Genomic DNA, 12,344 nt, shown 5'->3' with positions numbered 1-12,344 from the left:
TTCCGGAACAGGTTGGGCGTTACGTCCATCTCCCACCTGTTGCCTTTGGGCGTCTTGGAGCCGAGAACGACTACAGGGGCCCTATTAACCTCCTCTTCGGAGTGAAGTGTGACGCCCGTGGCCATGAGTGACGATCTGGGAACAAAGAAAGAAAGGCCAAGCAGTCAGTACCTGAACCCAATAGAGTCGGTTGAGGTACAGGGAGTCTCCTAAGGACTGGTCGGAGTCCCGACGGATCAGGCCCGGGACCCCGAAAAACCCCGGGACCCTGATCGGGAGGAAAGGCTACTACGGTCCATCCCTTATCCAGGGATCATCCGAAACAGTGCCGCCTAAACTGGGCAGCCTTCCTAGCAAATTCTAAAGCACGGAGCCTAGGTGCATGCGTCTAGAGAGCCTAGGTTCACAAAATTGACAACAGAATCAGAAAATACTTACTGTGTGGTGTCGACGGCTGAAGCTGGCGGTTGTCCGATCGTAAGGACGGCAAAACCTCGTTCTTGAAGTGGCACAGCCGGTAGAGCAGTTCGTCGGCGGGGCAAGTCCGAGAAGCGCCGTCAGGTTGCAGAACGAAAGTTGAGGCCCTGGGAAACAGGCGGTGGCGCAGAACTAGTAAACGGCGAAGTATTTCGTCGGCGAGGTTGGACATGCAAAGCTCTGCGAGCGTTCTGGTTTTTCTTTCTCTTAAGTTGGGTCGAAAATGGAAAAATGCCGAATGCCTGTAGTCTGAGTCTTTATATCAGCCCTCAAATGCTGGCCCCCGATCCAACGGTCAGATGCCTCTTCATCCGACGGCCGAGGATCGCACAGAGGACATTTATGAGCTCTTTTGTGGTCTGGATCCTCAGCACCTCCGATCTGACGGTCCAGGAGTGAAGGATTTCAAAGGACGCCCCATCCTACGGTCCGCCCCTTTCCAAGGAAATCAATGATGACTCTCCCCATGTGGATGAGACGCCTCGTGACGTGCGCTGACACCCTAGCCCAGGCTTAGCAGACTTTAAGAGGCCTAGGTGACTCTTCGAGGCCCTCGCAACAATCACATGGCGACACGTGCCGCTATTCTTGAAGCAGGCCAAGGGTAAACATCCCCGGGGTACATCAAATGGTCCGGGCTGGGTAACCTGGCCCAGCCACTGCCTTCCCGCGAGCCTCCTGGCCCTGGCAGAAATTGTGGAGGCAACTTGGCAAGAACCGCGAGGGTGGTGCAACCCTCCACCCGGATAACCGGGATGAAGGCTTGGGGGGTAAATGTTATCCCCATTTCCTCTCAGAGTTTTGGGCCCTCGCCCCGGCCCACGGTCAGAGGGGCCGGTTCGGTATTTGGGCCCAACCCGCGGACTACGGACTGGGCCTGTGTAGAAGGGTCCGGGAAGTACCTCCGGGTTCATGATTCGGCTCGGACAGTCCCGGCACTGTCCGGAGTGCCCCGGATCATCGCGTCCCGCTCCCGGGCCCAGAATGGTCTGGGCCCGAAGTAAACGCAGCGGGCCCAAGGTAAACGAACCTGGACCGCTTCATCCCCAGGCTATGGGCCAGGCGTCCAGGACACTGAAGCCGCCTCATTTCGTGTGGGTCTTGTCCCCCCACTTTTCACCTGCAGAAAGGGTCTCCTTGGGATTGTCTGCTGGCGTGTTAGGGCTGCGCAACCAAGTACTCTGACCGGTCTTGTCCCCTGAATCTGCCTCGTGATTCGAAGTGGTCAGAGCCAAAGTGCCGTTTTGTCGGGAGAATGCTTGCATCTCAGGGTAACTAATTGGGCCTGAGCTGGTTTGGGTTTGATGTACTATATATCTTTTTAGCTCGGGCCTCTACTAGGAAGGCCCCCTGTGCACATATTCCAAATGGGCCCGGGTCAGGCCCGGCCCAAACCTGATGTCCCCCTCATTCTATAAATATAAGTTGTAATGCACCGTAGAAAGGAGGGAAAAGGCAGAAACTCTGCTCAAATACAGTTAAACAACTCCATTGTAAAAGCTTATTCTAGCTCTAATACATACTTATATACAGACTCGTGGACTAAGGCTAGTTAACGCCCCAACCACGTAAAAATCTTGTGTCGATCCTCTATTCTCTTTATTATAATCAGTAAATATCCTTCTTTAAGATAGTTGCCGAAAATCTCGGTTAACATAAACTAATCCTGATATTTTTTAATGTTTTATATTTTTGTCTTAAAATTTTATGATAGTTGTTTATCGAGTTTTTCGGAAACTAAGATTATGAAAGATAAGAGAGCTAAAGAGAGAGGATTAAAAGATGAACACACAAGATTTTTACGTGGTTGGAGCATCAATGAGCCTTAGTCCACGAGTTTATTGTATTAGAGCTTAGAGAGCTTTTACAATGGATTTTTATAGTTTGAGCAGAGTATATGCTTACAAGAGAAAATTCGGATTCTTTCCACAGTACACAACTGGTCCTATATATAGGCAGTTGGGTGCACTGACTTGAGTCGGACTAATCCAAGCCCAATATGGGTATAATCATGATTTGCTCACTAACGGAGGTGTTGACCACGATTTTGGCCAACTACAAGTAGATGCAAAAACGACAATAAACCTTGAATAGAAAGTAAATAACATAAGTAATTTTTATAGTGGTTCAACCCCAATTTGTTGGTAATAGCCTAATCCACTTGGAGTTGTGATATATGTAGCCTACACTTAAGATCAAATGAGCACGAGCCAACTGAGTTTCAAAAGTGTAAGTAGAAAAATACAGAGTTTCTCTCTCAAGAAAAGTACCCCAAGAATGCCCGAGTCCCAAAATCTCCAAATTAAAGAGTCTTCAAGTCTTAAAAACATCAGTCCCCCCAAATGATGCCATGAGCCATTTATTTATAGGCTCATGGATCGTACGTAAGAAATATCCCATTTTGACGGGGTCCTTGGTTGTTTCAACCAACTTTAATTAATAAATAATAAACAAATTTAAAATACAACAATATAGCTATTACTTCGGGATATCTGAGAGATTCTCGCGGCAGTTACGAATGATTCGGGTTGAAGCTATTACTGAGGCTTTACTGAAGAGTCACTGGACGGTTAACTCCTAAGATTCTAATCCATCGATCGACCAAATCCATCCCCCGAAGTGACTGGTTGGGCAAGACACCTCACTGGTCGGACATGGCACACCACTGGTTGGGCATGGCATGGCACACCACTGGTCAGGCATGGCACATCACTGGTCGGGCATATCACCCCTGACCAGCTAAATCTATTTCATGACCAGTAATATCACAACTTCGCAGGTCAACATCCAACCTTTACACTTCTTTAGTCACACATATTTATTAACTATTAATGTGTCATTTACTGACCATGCATTGCCACTTGTCCCATTCGATTGCTACGTCATTGAACAAAATTTTGGGGATAACTTTTGCCCCCCAAGTTTATTATATGATTTTCTCATATGATAAACTTTTTCTCTAGTTGATAGTTATTCACGTCGTCCAAAAGCTTCCACTCGGTCAGTAACTTTCACTTTTGAAGTAAACCCACGATTGAAATTTTCTGTCCATGAAAAGGTAGTATCAGTTTCCCATTTCCATTGCTCTTTTGGGTTCATGGGTATAGGATGATCATTGATGTTATCTTGAAGCTTGTTGAACCCTTGAAATTCAACTTGTTTGTATGCCCTATGAATAGGAAAACATGTTTATGCTTCATTTTATGCCCCATACCTTTTAGCAGAACAGGTTTGTATTTAGCCATCCCCTTTTGAGGTTTTAACTACTTGGATTCCACTGAACCGATCGGACCACCAAGAAAATACCTAGCCAACCAAACTCCTTTTGGCCTTTGAAACCCAAATAACTCCTCGGTACCCAGCTAGCCCCTCAGGTGTTTTGCCTCCCCGGGCCCCTATCCGCTCGGACTCTGTTAATAGATCAAGTTTTTTCGACTGCCTTGATTCTTCGAAACTCCCGCAAGCTGCTCGGATACCTCCTAGCCACTCGAGTAATTTGGCTACTCGGATAGTATTAGCCTCTCGGAACACACGCCTACCTGCTCGTTTGACACGCCCAGCACCTCGGTCACGCCCAGCACCTCGAACACGCCAGCTCCTTGGACATCACTCATCCGATCGAACACACCCCTGCGCTGACACACATCTGAATCGACCATGCTGCACATAGTCTCTTGTATTACTCGTAAATTAAAAAGGACAAAACATGTCTAATAACGAGTCTTAAACAACAAAAATTGTTCAAAAATAAATGATGGTCAGCAAATAACCAACTCATAAACCAAACTTAAATAACAAGATAGACAACTTGAAATTAAGCTACCACTCTGAAAGAGGTGTTTAGTGATAATATATCCATAGACACTCGTCATTCTAGTGGTCCCTGATCAAACTCCGTTCATCCAATCTTATCTTAGCACTCCAGCTCATGTCGAAGTGTCCAGGCACACCTTTCCCTTGCATTGGTACTATCCCCAGCCATGAGTGGACCTCCACATATAGTGTCTAAGGTAAAGTCCATAGGCCTGGGTTGCAAGGGTGGAGATCGTTGTCGTTATAAACTAGGATTGTTGTTGCCTCCTTCTCCTTGGGGTTTCTCTGCCCGGTACATTTTCAACTTGCCCGACCGGAGAAGAAATTATATCTCGTCCTTAAGGTGATTACATTCATTCGTGTCGTGACCATAATTTTTATGGAAACAACAAAACTTATTTATGTCTCTCTTACTCATCTCTTTCCTGATGGATGGAGGTTTTTTGTAGCGGACCTCCTCATGACTAGTAAATATATTTCTACTCGGCTGGCCGAGAGAGTGATGTAATTAGCGAACTGAGGCTCATACTTGGTCGGCTTGTCGTTTGGACTCGACTTGGCCTTCTTTTCTTCATGGCGGTCAGACCCGTTATTCCCACGTTTCTTTCCACAATTTTGACCGTTTTCTCCATTCTTAGGAGGATCAGTTGATTCGCCCGGATTGTTTATGCCCTTCTCCTCTTTCTCGATCTCGTCATCCAATTTCATATACTTGTCTGCTCGATCAAGAAATTTTTGAAGTGTTGAAATCAGATTTCTATGTATATTATCCCACAAAGGACTTCGATAAGTGAGTCCAGAGGATATGGCAACCATTTTCCCCTCGTCTCCGACAACAGTTGCTTGGTTGGCTTCTCTCATGAACCTCTATATATAATTTTTTAAAGACTCATCCTTTCCTTGTTTGATATCTGCCAAGTGGTTGGCATAAATTGGTGGAGTCCGGGCAGCGTTGAATTGTCTAGAAAACTCCTTCCTGAATGTTTCTCATGAGGTAATGGAATCCGGCTTAAACTTCCAATACCATTTCTGGGCAGTATCTGACAATGTATTCGAGAAAACTCTGCACCGATAATTGTCACTTACCTCGAGCAGTTTTATCTGGTCCTCAAATTTCCCAACATGTCTAATGGGATCTATCTTTTCTGTATATACCGGCAGCACCAATGCTTTATACTTTTCCGACAGCTGGGCTGCTTTAATCCGGACACAAAATGGACTGTCACTCCTGTGGTCTACATCATCCATTCCGAAAGGTCATTTTGATAAACCCTGCACCACATCTGTTAACGCGTCAAGCTGGGCTTGGAAGGCTGGTGCAACCGACGAGGCTCTAAGGTTTTGACCTCCTGGTTGGACATTTCCATCTGGAGCACTGTCGTCAAGTATTTCTATTTGACTGGCAGGGCGGTTCAGATCTTGCCCTTCGACCGGGACGGTCCTCCTGTTGTTTGTGACAACGTGCCTTAGATCCTTCCGGGAAGCATGTTTACCTAGCTGATCGAACACCGTACTCTTTGATTTTTCAGAGGGCTTACTATGCGGGACCTGCTTTCTCCCACTACGCTGCTGGCCGGGATGTAGTGGCGGCTTTTCGGTACGTTCTTGTACTCTTTGTTGGTCGTTGCCCTCTTTTTCTTTGTCTTTTGATCGGTCGGTCTGATGACTGTCACCCTCCTCTCGACCATGTCCATCTTTATAGCTAGGATTTTTTTTTTTATCTCGAAGAGCATTGGTTTGGTTGTTTCCAGGTAGAGTGTGCTTACTATCTGACCCGTAACTCTCTGATCTGGAGGTTTCAAACCGGTGACTTCTGGAAGGGGTTTTAGAGTTCTCCCTTTGTGTTGATGCAATTCTAGAGCGGACTTCGTCATCTGCCCGACCAGTCTGATTACTTCGACTCCGGTCAGGTCCCCGAGAGTCTGTCCTTCCAGCATGGGACTTCTGACTAGCGTTGTCCTTTCGTGCCCCTTTGACGGCTTCTCGTGTCGCGGCTTGAGCATTGGCTTGGGCCAATTGGGTAGCCGCTTCTAGAGCAAGTGCTGTTTCACGATGTCTCCGATCGACTTCCTCCTGTCGTTGTCTGATCTCTTCGCTTCTGGCCTCCATATCGCACCTTTGTTGTTCTAACGCAGCTCTCTGTCTGGCCATCTCTTCAACGAAAGACTCCTGCCGGGCATTAAATTACATCATCTCCTCCTGGAAAGCCCCTATGGCTTCCTGGATTTGTTCAACCTCTGGATTCATCTCCTCGAGAAAGACCCTAGGCTCATTGTCAGGGTTCTCAGGTGCAGGGCCTTCTGGTCTAACAGTTTCCTTTGCAGTTGATGTACCAAGCTTCCTGGGTGCCATATTGGTAGGATAGTAGTGAGTTTATTCTATTCAGACTCTCAATGAAAGCACAAAAAATGTTGACCACGATTTTGGCCAACTGCGAGTAGACACAAAAACGACAATATGCCTTGAATAGAAAGTAAATAATACAAGTAACTTTTATAGTGGTTCAGCCTCAATTTGTTGGTAATAGCCTAATCCACTTGGAGTTGTGATATATGTAGCCTACACTTAAGATCAGATGAACATGAGCCAACTAAGTTTCCTAAGTGTAAGTAGAAAAATACAGAGTTTATCTCTCAAGAAAAGTACCACAAGAATGCCTGAGTCCCAAAATCTCCAAATTAGAGAGTCTTCAAGTCTTAAAAAGATCAGTCCCCCCAAATGATGCCATGAGCCATTTATTTACAGGCTCATGGATCGTACATGAGAAATATCTCATTTTGACGGGGTCCTTGGTTGTTTCAACCAACTTTAATTAATAAATAATAAAAAAATTTAAATTACAACAATATAGCTATTACTTCGAGATATCTGAGAGATTCCCGCGGCAGTTACGAATGATTCGGGTTAAAGCTGTTACTGAGGCTTTACTGAAGAGTCACTGGACAGTTAACTCCTAAGATTCTGATCCGTCGATCGACCAAATCCATCCCCCAAAGTGACTAGTTGGCCAATAACATATTTTTATTTAAACTAATATTAATTCATTTATATAAAAAAACAAAAAATATTTTAAAAAAAACCCTAAGATCTACACTTAAAACACTTTTATATAAATATATATACATAAATCATTCAAAAATTGAAAAAAAAAATCAAACAAAACAGAAAAATTAAAAATAACTAGATATAATATTTAATCATCTAATCTATATTAACTTGTCAATTTTGTAGTGATTTGACAAAAATGAATACAATATCAAGGACGATCTACTCCCACTACAAAGCGATTGGTTAGCAAGATTAATGTTATTTATTTATGAAGTCTGATTTTTCATATATGTAACTTGCTAACTTGACTTATATGTTGAATGATATTTGTATGTTCTTATGTATGTATATACAAACTAAAAATGATATGTGAATATATATAATAATATGTTATATGTTATCTTTTAATTAGATAATAATTTATCAAATTAGGTATATAATAATATTATTATATAAAATTTAGGTATATAATAATAATTAATAAAATTAGGGATATTATATAATCGAATATTAAATTATTAAAAATATATATAATTAGTAATTGAATATAATTATAAAAATAAAAAATTATTTTCTCAGTGATTATGTTAAATAAACCGCAGAGAAAGATATTTTTTTTTTTGCGATTTTGTTAACATTTTTCTCTGTGGTCGAATACATTGCAAAAAAAAAAATGCAGAGAATTTTATTTTTTTAGTAGTGCACAAAATACAACCAACCTACAACAACAAAACAAAACATTGTGAACCACACCCAAAAAAATCTACATAAAAAAAAAAAATCAGGCCACAAAGCCTTAAAAATAATCATTAAGAATTATGTTGTCAATAGTGAATGTTTAAATTATACATTTATATGAAAAACAAAAAGTTATATATTTCAATATATATATATAAATATTTACAAGTTACAAATCTCATATAAATAGATGACAAAATAGATATAAAGGTAAATTCCACATGTAATTTAAACTGTATTTGTATTTATTTTCTCATAGTTTTTAATAAAAAAAATTCAATCTCCGTATTGAGTATAAAATTTCTAAATTATTTTAATGAGAGAGACTAATTGATTAATATAGCTATGTACGCGCCATTTAGTTATGATGCCATTTATTTTATTCTAATCGGTCGGCCTTTAATAATAATAATAATAATAATAATTAACCCTAATCCTTTATCATGGCTGGATAATTAAGTTTATATAATGTATCGAGTGTTACTTTTATTATTAATTTTCAATTAAGCGGTGGTTCAATTGGATTTATTCGGTCAAAGGGCGGATCGAGTCTCATATATATAAATATATTTATATATATATATATATATTATGAGTTACATTTTCTCACAAGACCAAATCAACGCCGTTGACTAAGAGCTTTAATTTCGCTAAAAGAAAAATATACAAAGACGAAGAGAGATCTCATATATATAAATGCATGCCCTCTTCAATAAAATTACGTTCTCAAATAATATAATAAATACTATACTGTCCCCAGCTCGATCTGTAACTGTAATCTGTATCGCTCCATATTCAACAACAATGGAGTACGTTATCAGCTCATGTAATTTTATCGTTCTCGTCAAGTTAAGCACTCTTATCTTCTTCTTCCTACTCGGAAAGGGCTCTTCAGTTTCCTTCAGCTTCCCCAGTTTCCCTCCAAACTTAGTCAACAACGGCATTGATGTTGAGAAGTCCGCCTTCTTTACACCCGACGGTGTTCTTCAACTCACACGGAATGAAATCGGTGCTTCTCTTATAGATGGAATTGGTCGAGGATCGTACAGCAAGCCGGTTCAGCTCTTTGATCCCAAAACAAAACTTCTTACAGACTTCACTACTAATTTCTCATTTGCCATGAATGGACTCGGGGAAAGCGAGACCGGAGACGGCTTGGCGTTCTTCATTGCACCGTTCGACTCTAAAGTTCCGAACAATTCACATGGCGGAAACCTCGGACTGATAAGTGAAAATTTTTCGAATGATTCAAGAAGTACTAATCCTTTTGTCGCCGTGGAGTTTGATACTTACGAAAATGATTGGGATCCCAGCGCTAATCATGTTGGTATAAATGTCAATTCAATTAGATCAAATACAACTGTCTTAGTGAAAACTAGCATGAGAGATGGATCCAGAAAGGCAAAAGCTTCTGTAAGTTATAATTCTGCTTCTCAAAATCTAAGTGTGCTCCTCAGTTATGATGGTAATGCTACAATAAGTGGTGAAAACATTAGCCTTTCATTAGTAGTAGACTTGAAGTTCTTAGGGGAACATGTAAGAGTGGGTTTCTCTGCAGCTACAGGTTTTCGGGTTCAATTACATCAAGTTTACTCTTGGTCATTTAACTCAACCTTGGAGATTAGCACTAATAATACCAACTCGAGCTCGGAAGCTCCTAGACCGAGCTTCAATGCTCCTAATCCAACCTCGGAATCTACCAAGGGGGTAGGAAAAGGTCAACAAGTATCAAAAATTGGTTTGGGTTTGGGCGTGGGTTTTGGTATACTATGCTGTGGACTAGGTTTGGTATGGTTCGTGTTTTGGAGAAAGAGAGTTGACAGGGAAGCAGAAGCAAAAGAGGAAGAATATGATACTTCAATCGATGGTGAATTCGAAAGAGGAGCTGGCCCTAAGAGGTTTGCTTACCGCGAACTAAGTCAGGCAACAAACAACTTTTCCGAAGAAGGGAAGCTTGGAGAGGGAAGCTTTGGAGGTGTCTACAAGGGCATCTTAGGTGAATCGAACACTGAAATCGCCGTTAAGAAGGTGTCTAAAGGATCAGCACAGGGAAAGAAAGAGTACATTTCTGAGGTGAAAATTATAAGTCGTTTAAGACATAGGAATTTAGTTCAACTTATTGGTTGGTGCCACAAAGGAGATGAGTTTCTTCTTGTCTACGAATATTTACCAAATGGAAGCCTTGACACCCACATATTTGGTGGGAAGCCCATTCTTCCATGGGAAATAAGGCATAAAATAGCTCTTGGTTTGGCCTCATCTCTTTTGTATCTTCATGAAGAATGGGAACAGTGTGTGGTGCATAGAGATATCAAGTCAAGCAATATTATGTTGGATTTAAACTTCAATGCTAAGCTAGGAGACTTTGGGCTGGCAAGGCTAGTTGACCATGAAATGGGCCTAGACACGACTGTGGTAGCTGGAACAAGAGGTTACATGGCCCCGGAGTGTTTCACTACCAGCAAGGCTAGCAAGGAGTCCGATGTCTATAGCTTTGGCGTGGTTACGCTTGAAATCTGCTGTGGAAGAAGACCAATCGTACTCAATGAAGAAGATCCAAAGAAGGTGATGCTGGTGGAGTGGGTGTGGGAACTCTATGGAAGAGGCCAACTTGTTGAGGCGGTTGACAAGGGACTTGTTAGTATGGAATGGAACGATCGAGAGATGGAGTGCGTGATGATTGTTGGGCTGTGGTGCTGCCATCCTGATCCAACATGCCGGCCCTCCATAAAGCAAGTGATGAATGCTCTTAATTTTGAAGCTGCATTGCCTAATCTGCCGCCTACGCTGCCAGTGCCAATGTATTATATGCCTTCCTTCAGTATTAGCTCTAGTGACACCTATTCTTCATATTCCGTTGTTACAGGGAGTTCCACTACTGCTTCAACAACTTCAGCTAACTCTTCTACTTCTAAACCTCTGTTAAAATTTGCTGATGGTGATTAGTTCTTTCTCATATTTATCATGATGTTTTTTCATTTGAGTCCCATTTTACTTTTCTCAGTTTTTCTAAGAATTGTTTGTGCCTTTTTTTTTTCCAATTTATTGGAAGCTTTGTTTCCATTTTCTCAATCTTATGAGAATTTATGTAAATATATTTCTTATATAGTTGTAAATAATTGTTGCATGATGAGTATATATATCAAGTCTATATGGGTTTAGTGAGTATCGGTTAATTATCAAACAAAAAAAATTGCAAAAGAATGTTAAAAAGTAATCATGATTTTTCTTTCTAGGAATCGTTTGTGCTTTTTTGTTTTTGGTCAAATTTTCGTTTCTCATATGTAGACAATATTTTTATTTATCGCAAGCTTTGTGATCATTATCTCTATCCTCTAGAATTTATTATGTAATATAACTACATTAATTTCTTATATTGTTTCATGAGCATAGACCCACTACAAAAATTAGTGTTTGTACCGATAACACTATGCCGAGAACAGTTCTCAGTATAGTATTTTTTAGATACGCGGTTCTTTTTCGCAAGTTGGGAAAATGTTAAGTCCCATGTTCTCGGTATAGGGTCAATACATATCTCAAAACGCGGTTCCTTTCTTATTCCTTGTTACTCTCATTTTTTCGACAATCCCTTCTCTCCCAGTTGGTGTGCTCCACCTCTCTCACGCAAAAAGCCCAATTTCCATCACAAAAATCCAAATTTTAGGTCCAAAACTCTCTCAAGATAAGATATTTCTCTCTATTTCTCAAGGTAAAATTTATTTCTTCATTTATATATATATATATATATATTTATAAAATGGTAATCTATTTTTATATTTTGTGGAGTTTTTTTGAAAGTGGTGATGAGATTTGACCTAAAAATGAGATTTGAAGTTATCACGCAATGAGATTTGAAGTTGACTTGCTCTTTTAAGATTCAAATGTATTCTTAAGTAAAAAAAAAAAAGTATAACATGATAACTTCTGCTGGATTCGGAGCATTTACAAGATCATAAATGTATCTTAGTTACATAAAAACTATATTCATGACTTTGGGACTATTTTGGGCAAGAACCTCTTAGCAAATTTCTAAAAGTGTCAATGTATTCATTTTTCGAACATTGTGTGTATGTTCTACCAAAATTAAAATTAATTAACTACATATTATACTTTCAATTCTAAAAAATTAACATTGCATACATTAAAATTGAAAAACTTATTTTTCCATAACCTCTTTTATTATTGGTGGAGATTTATAATTTTTCAAAGTGTCAAAAATTATGGTCATGCCTCGCATCATCACGAGAACCAACATCCAATGTCGGCTA

The 12,344-nt window shown here is 40.6% G+C and overlaps 1 protein-coding gene across 1 annotated transcript; it reads left to right on the top strand.

Annotated features, from left to right (window-relative positions):
* The first annotated feature begins 8,799 nt into the window (after positions 1 to 8,799).
* LOC133793434 (L-type lectin-domain containing receptor kinase IX.1-like) lies at positions 8,800 to 11,056 on the top strand. Its single transcript, XM_062230794.1, has one exon. The coding sequence runs from the start codon at positions 8,881 to 8,883 to the stop codon at positions 11,020 to 11,022; it is 2,142 nt and encodes a 713-aa protein (XP_062086778.1). The 5' UTR covers positions 8,800 to 8,880; the 3' UTR covers positions 11,023 to 11,056.
* The last annotated feature ends 1,288 nt before the right edge of the window (positions 11,057 to 12,344 follow it).

Source organism: Humulus lupulus, chromosome 8, assembly GCF_963169125.1.
Source record: "Humulus lupulus chromosome 8, drHumLupu1.1, whole genome shotgun sequence".
Lineage (NCBI taxonomy): Eukaryota > Viridiplantae > Streptophyta > Magnoliopsida > Rosales > Cannabaceae > Humulus > Humulus lupulus.
Note: the sequence above shows the minus strand (reverse complement) of the source record. Positions and strands in the feature narration are given on the sequence as shown.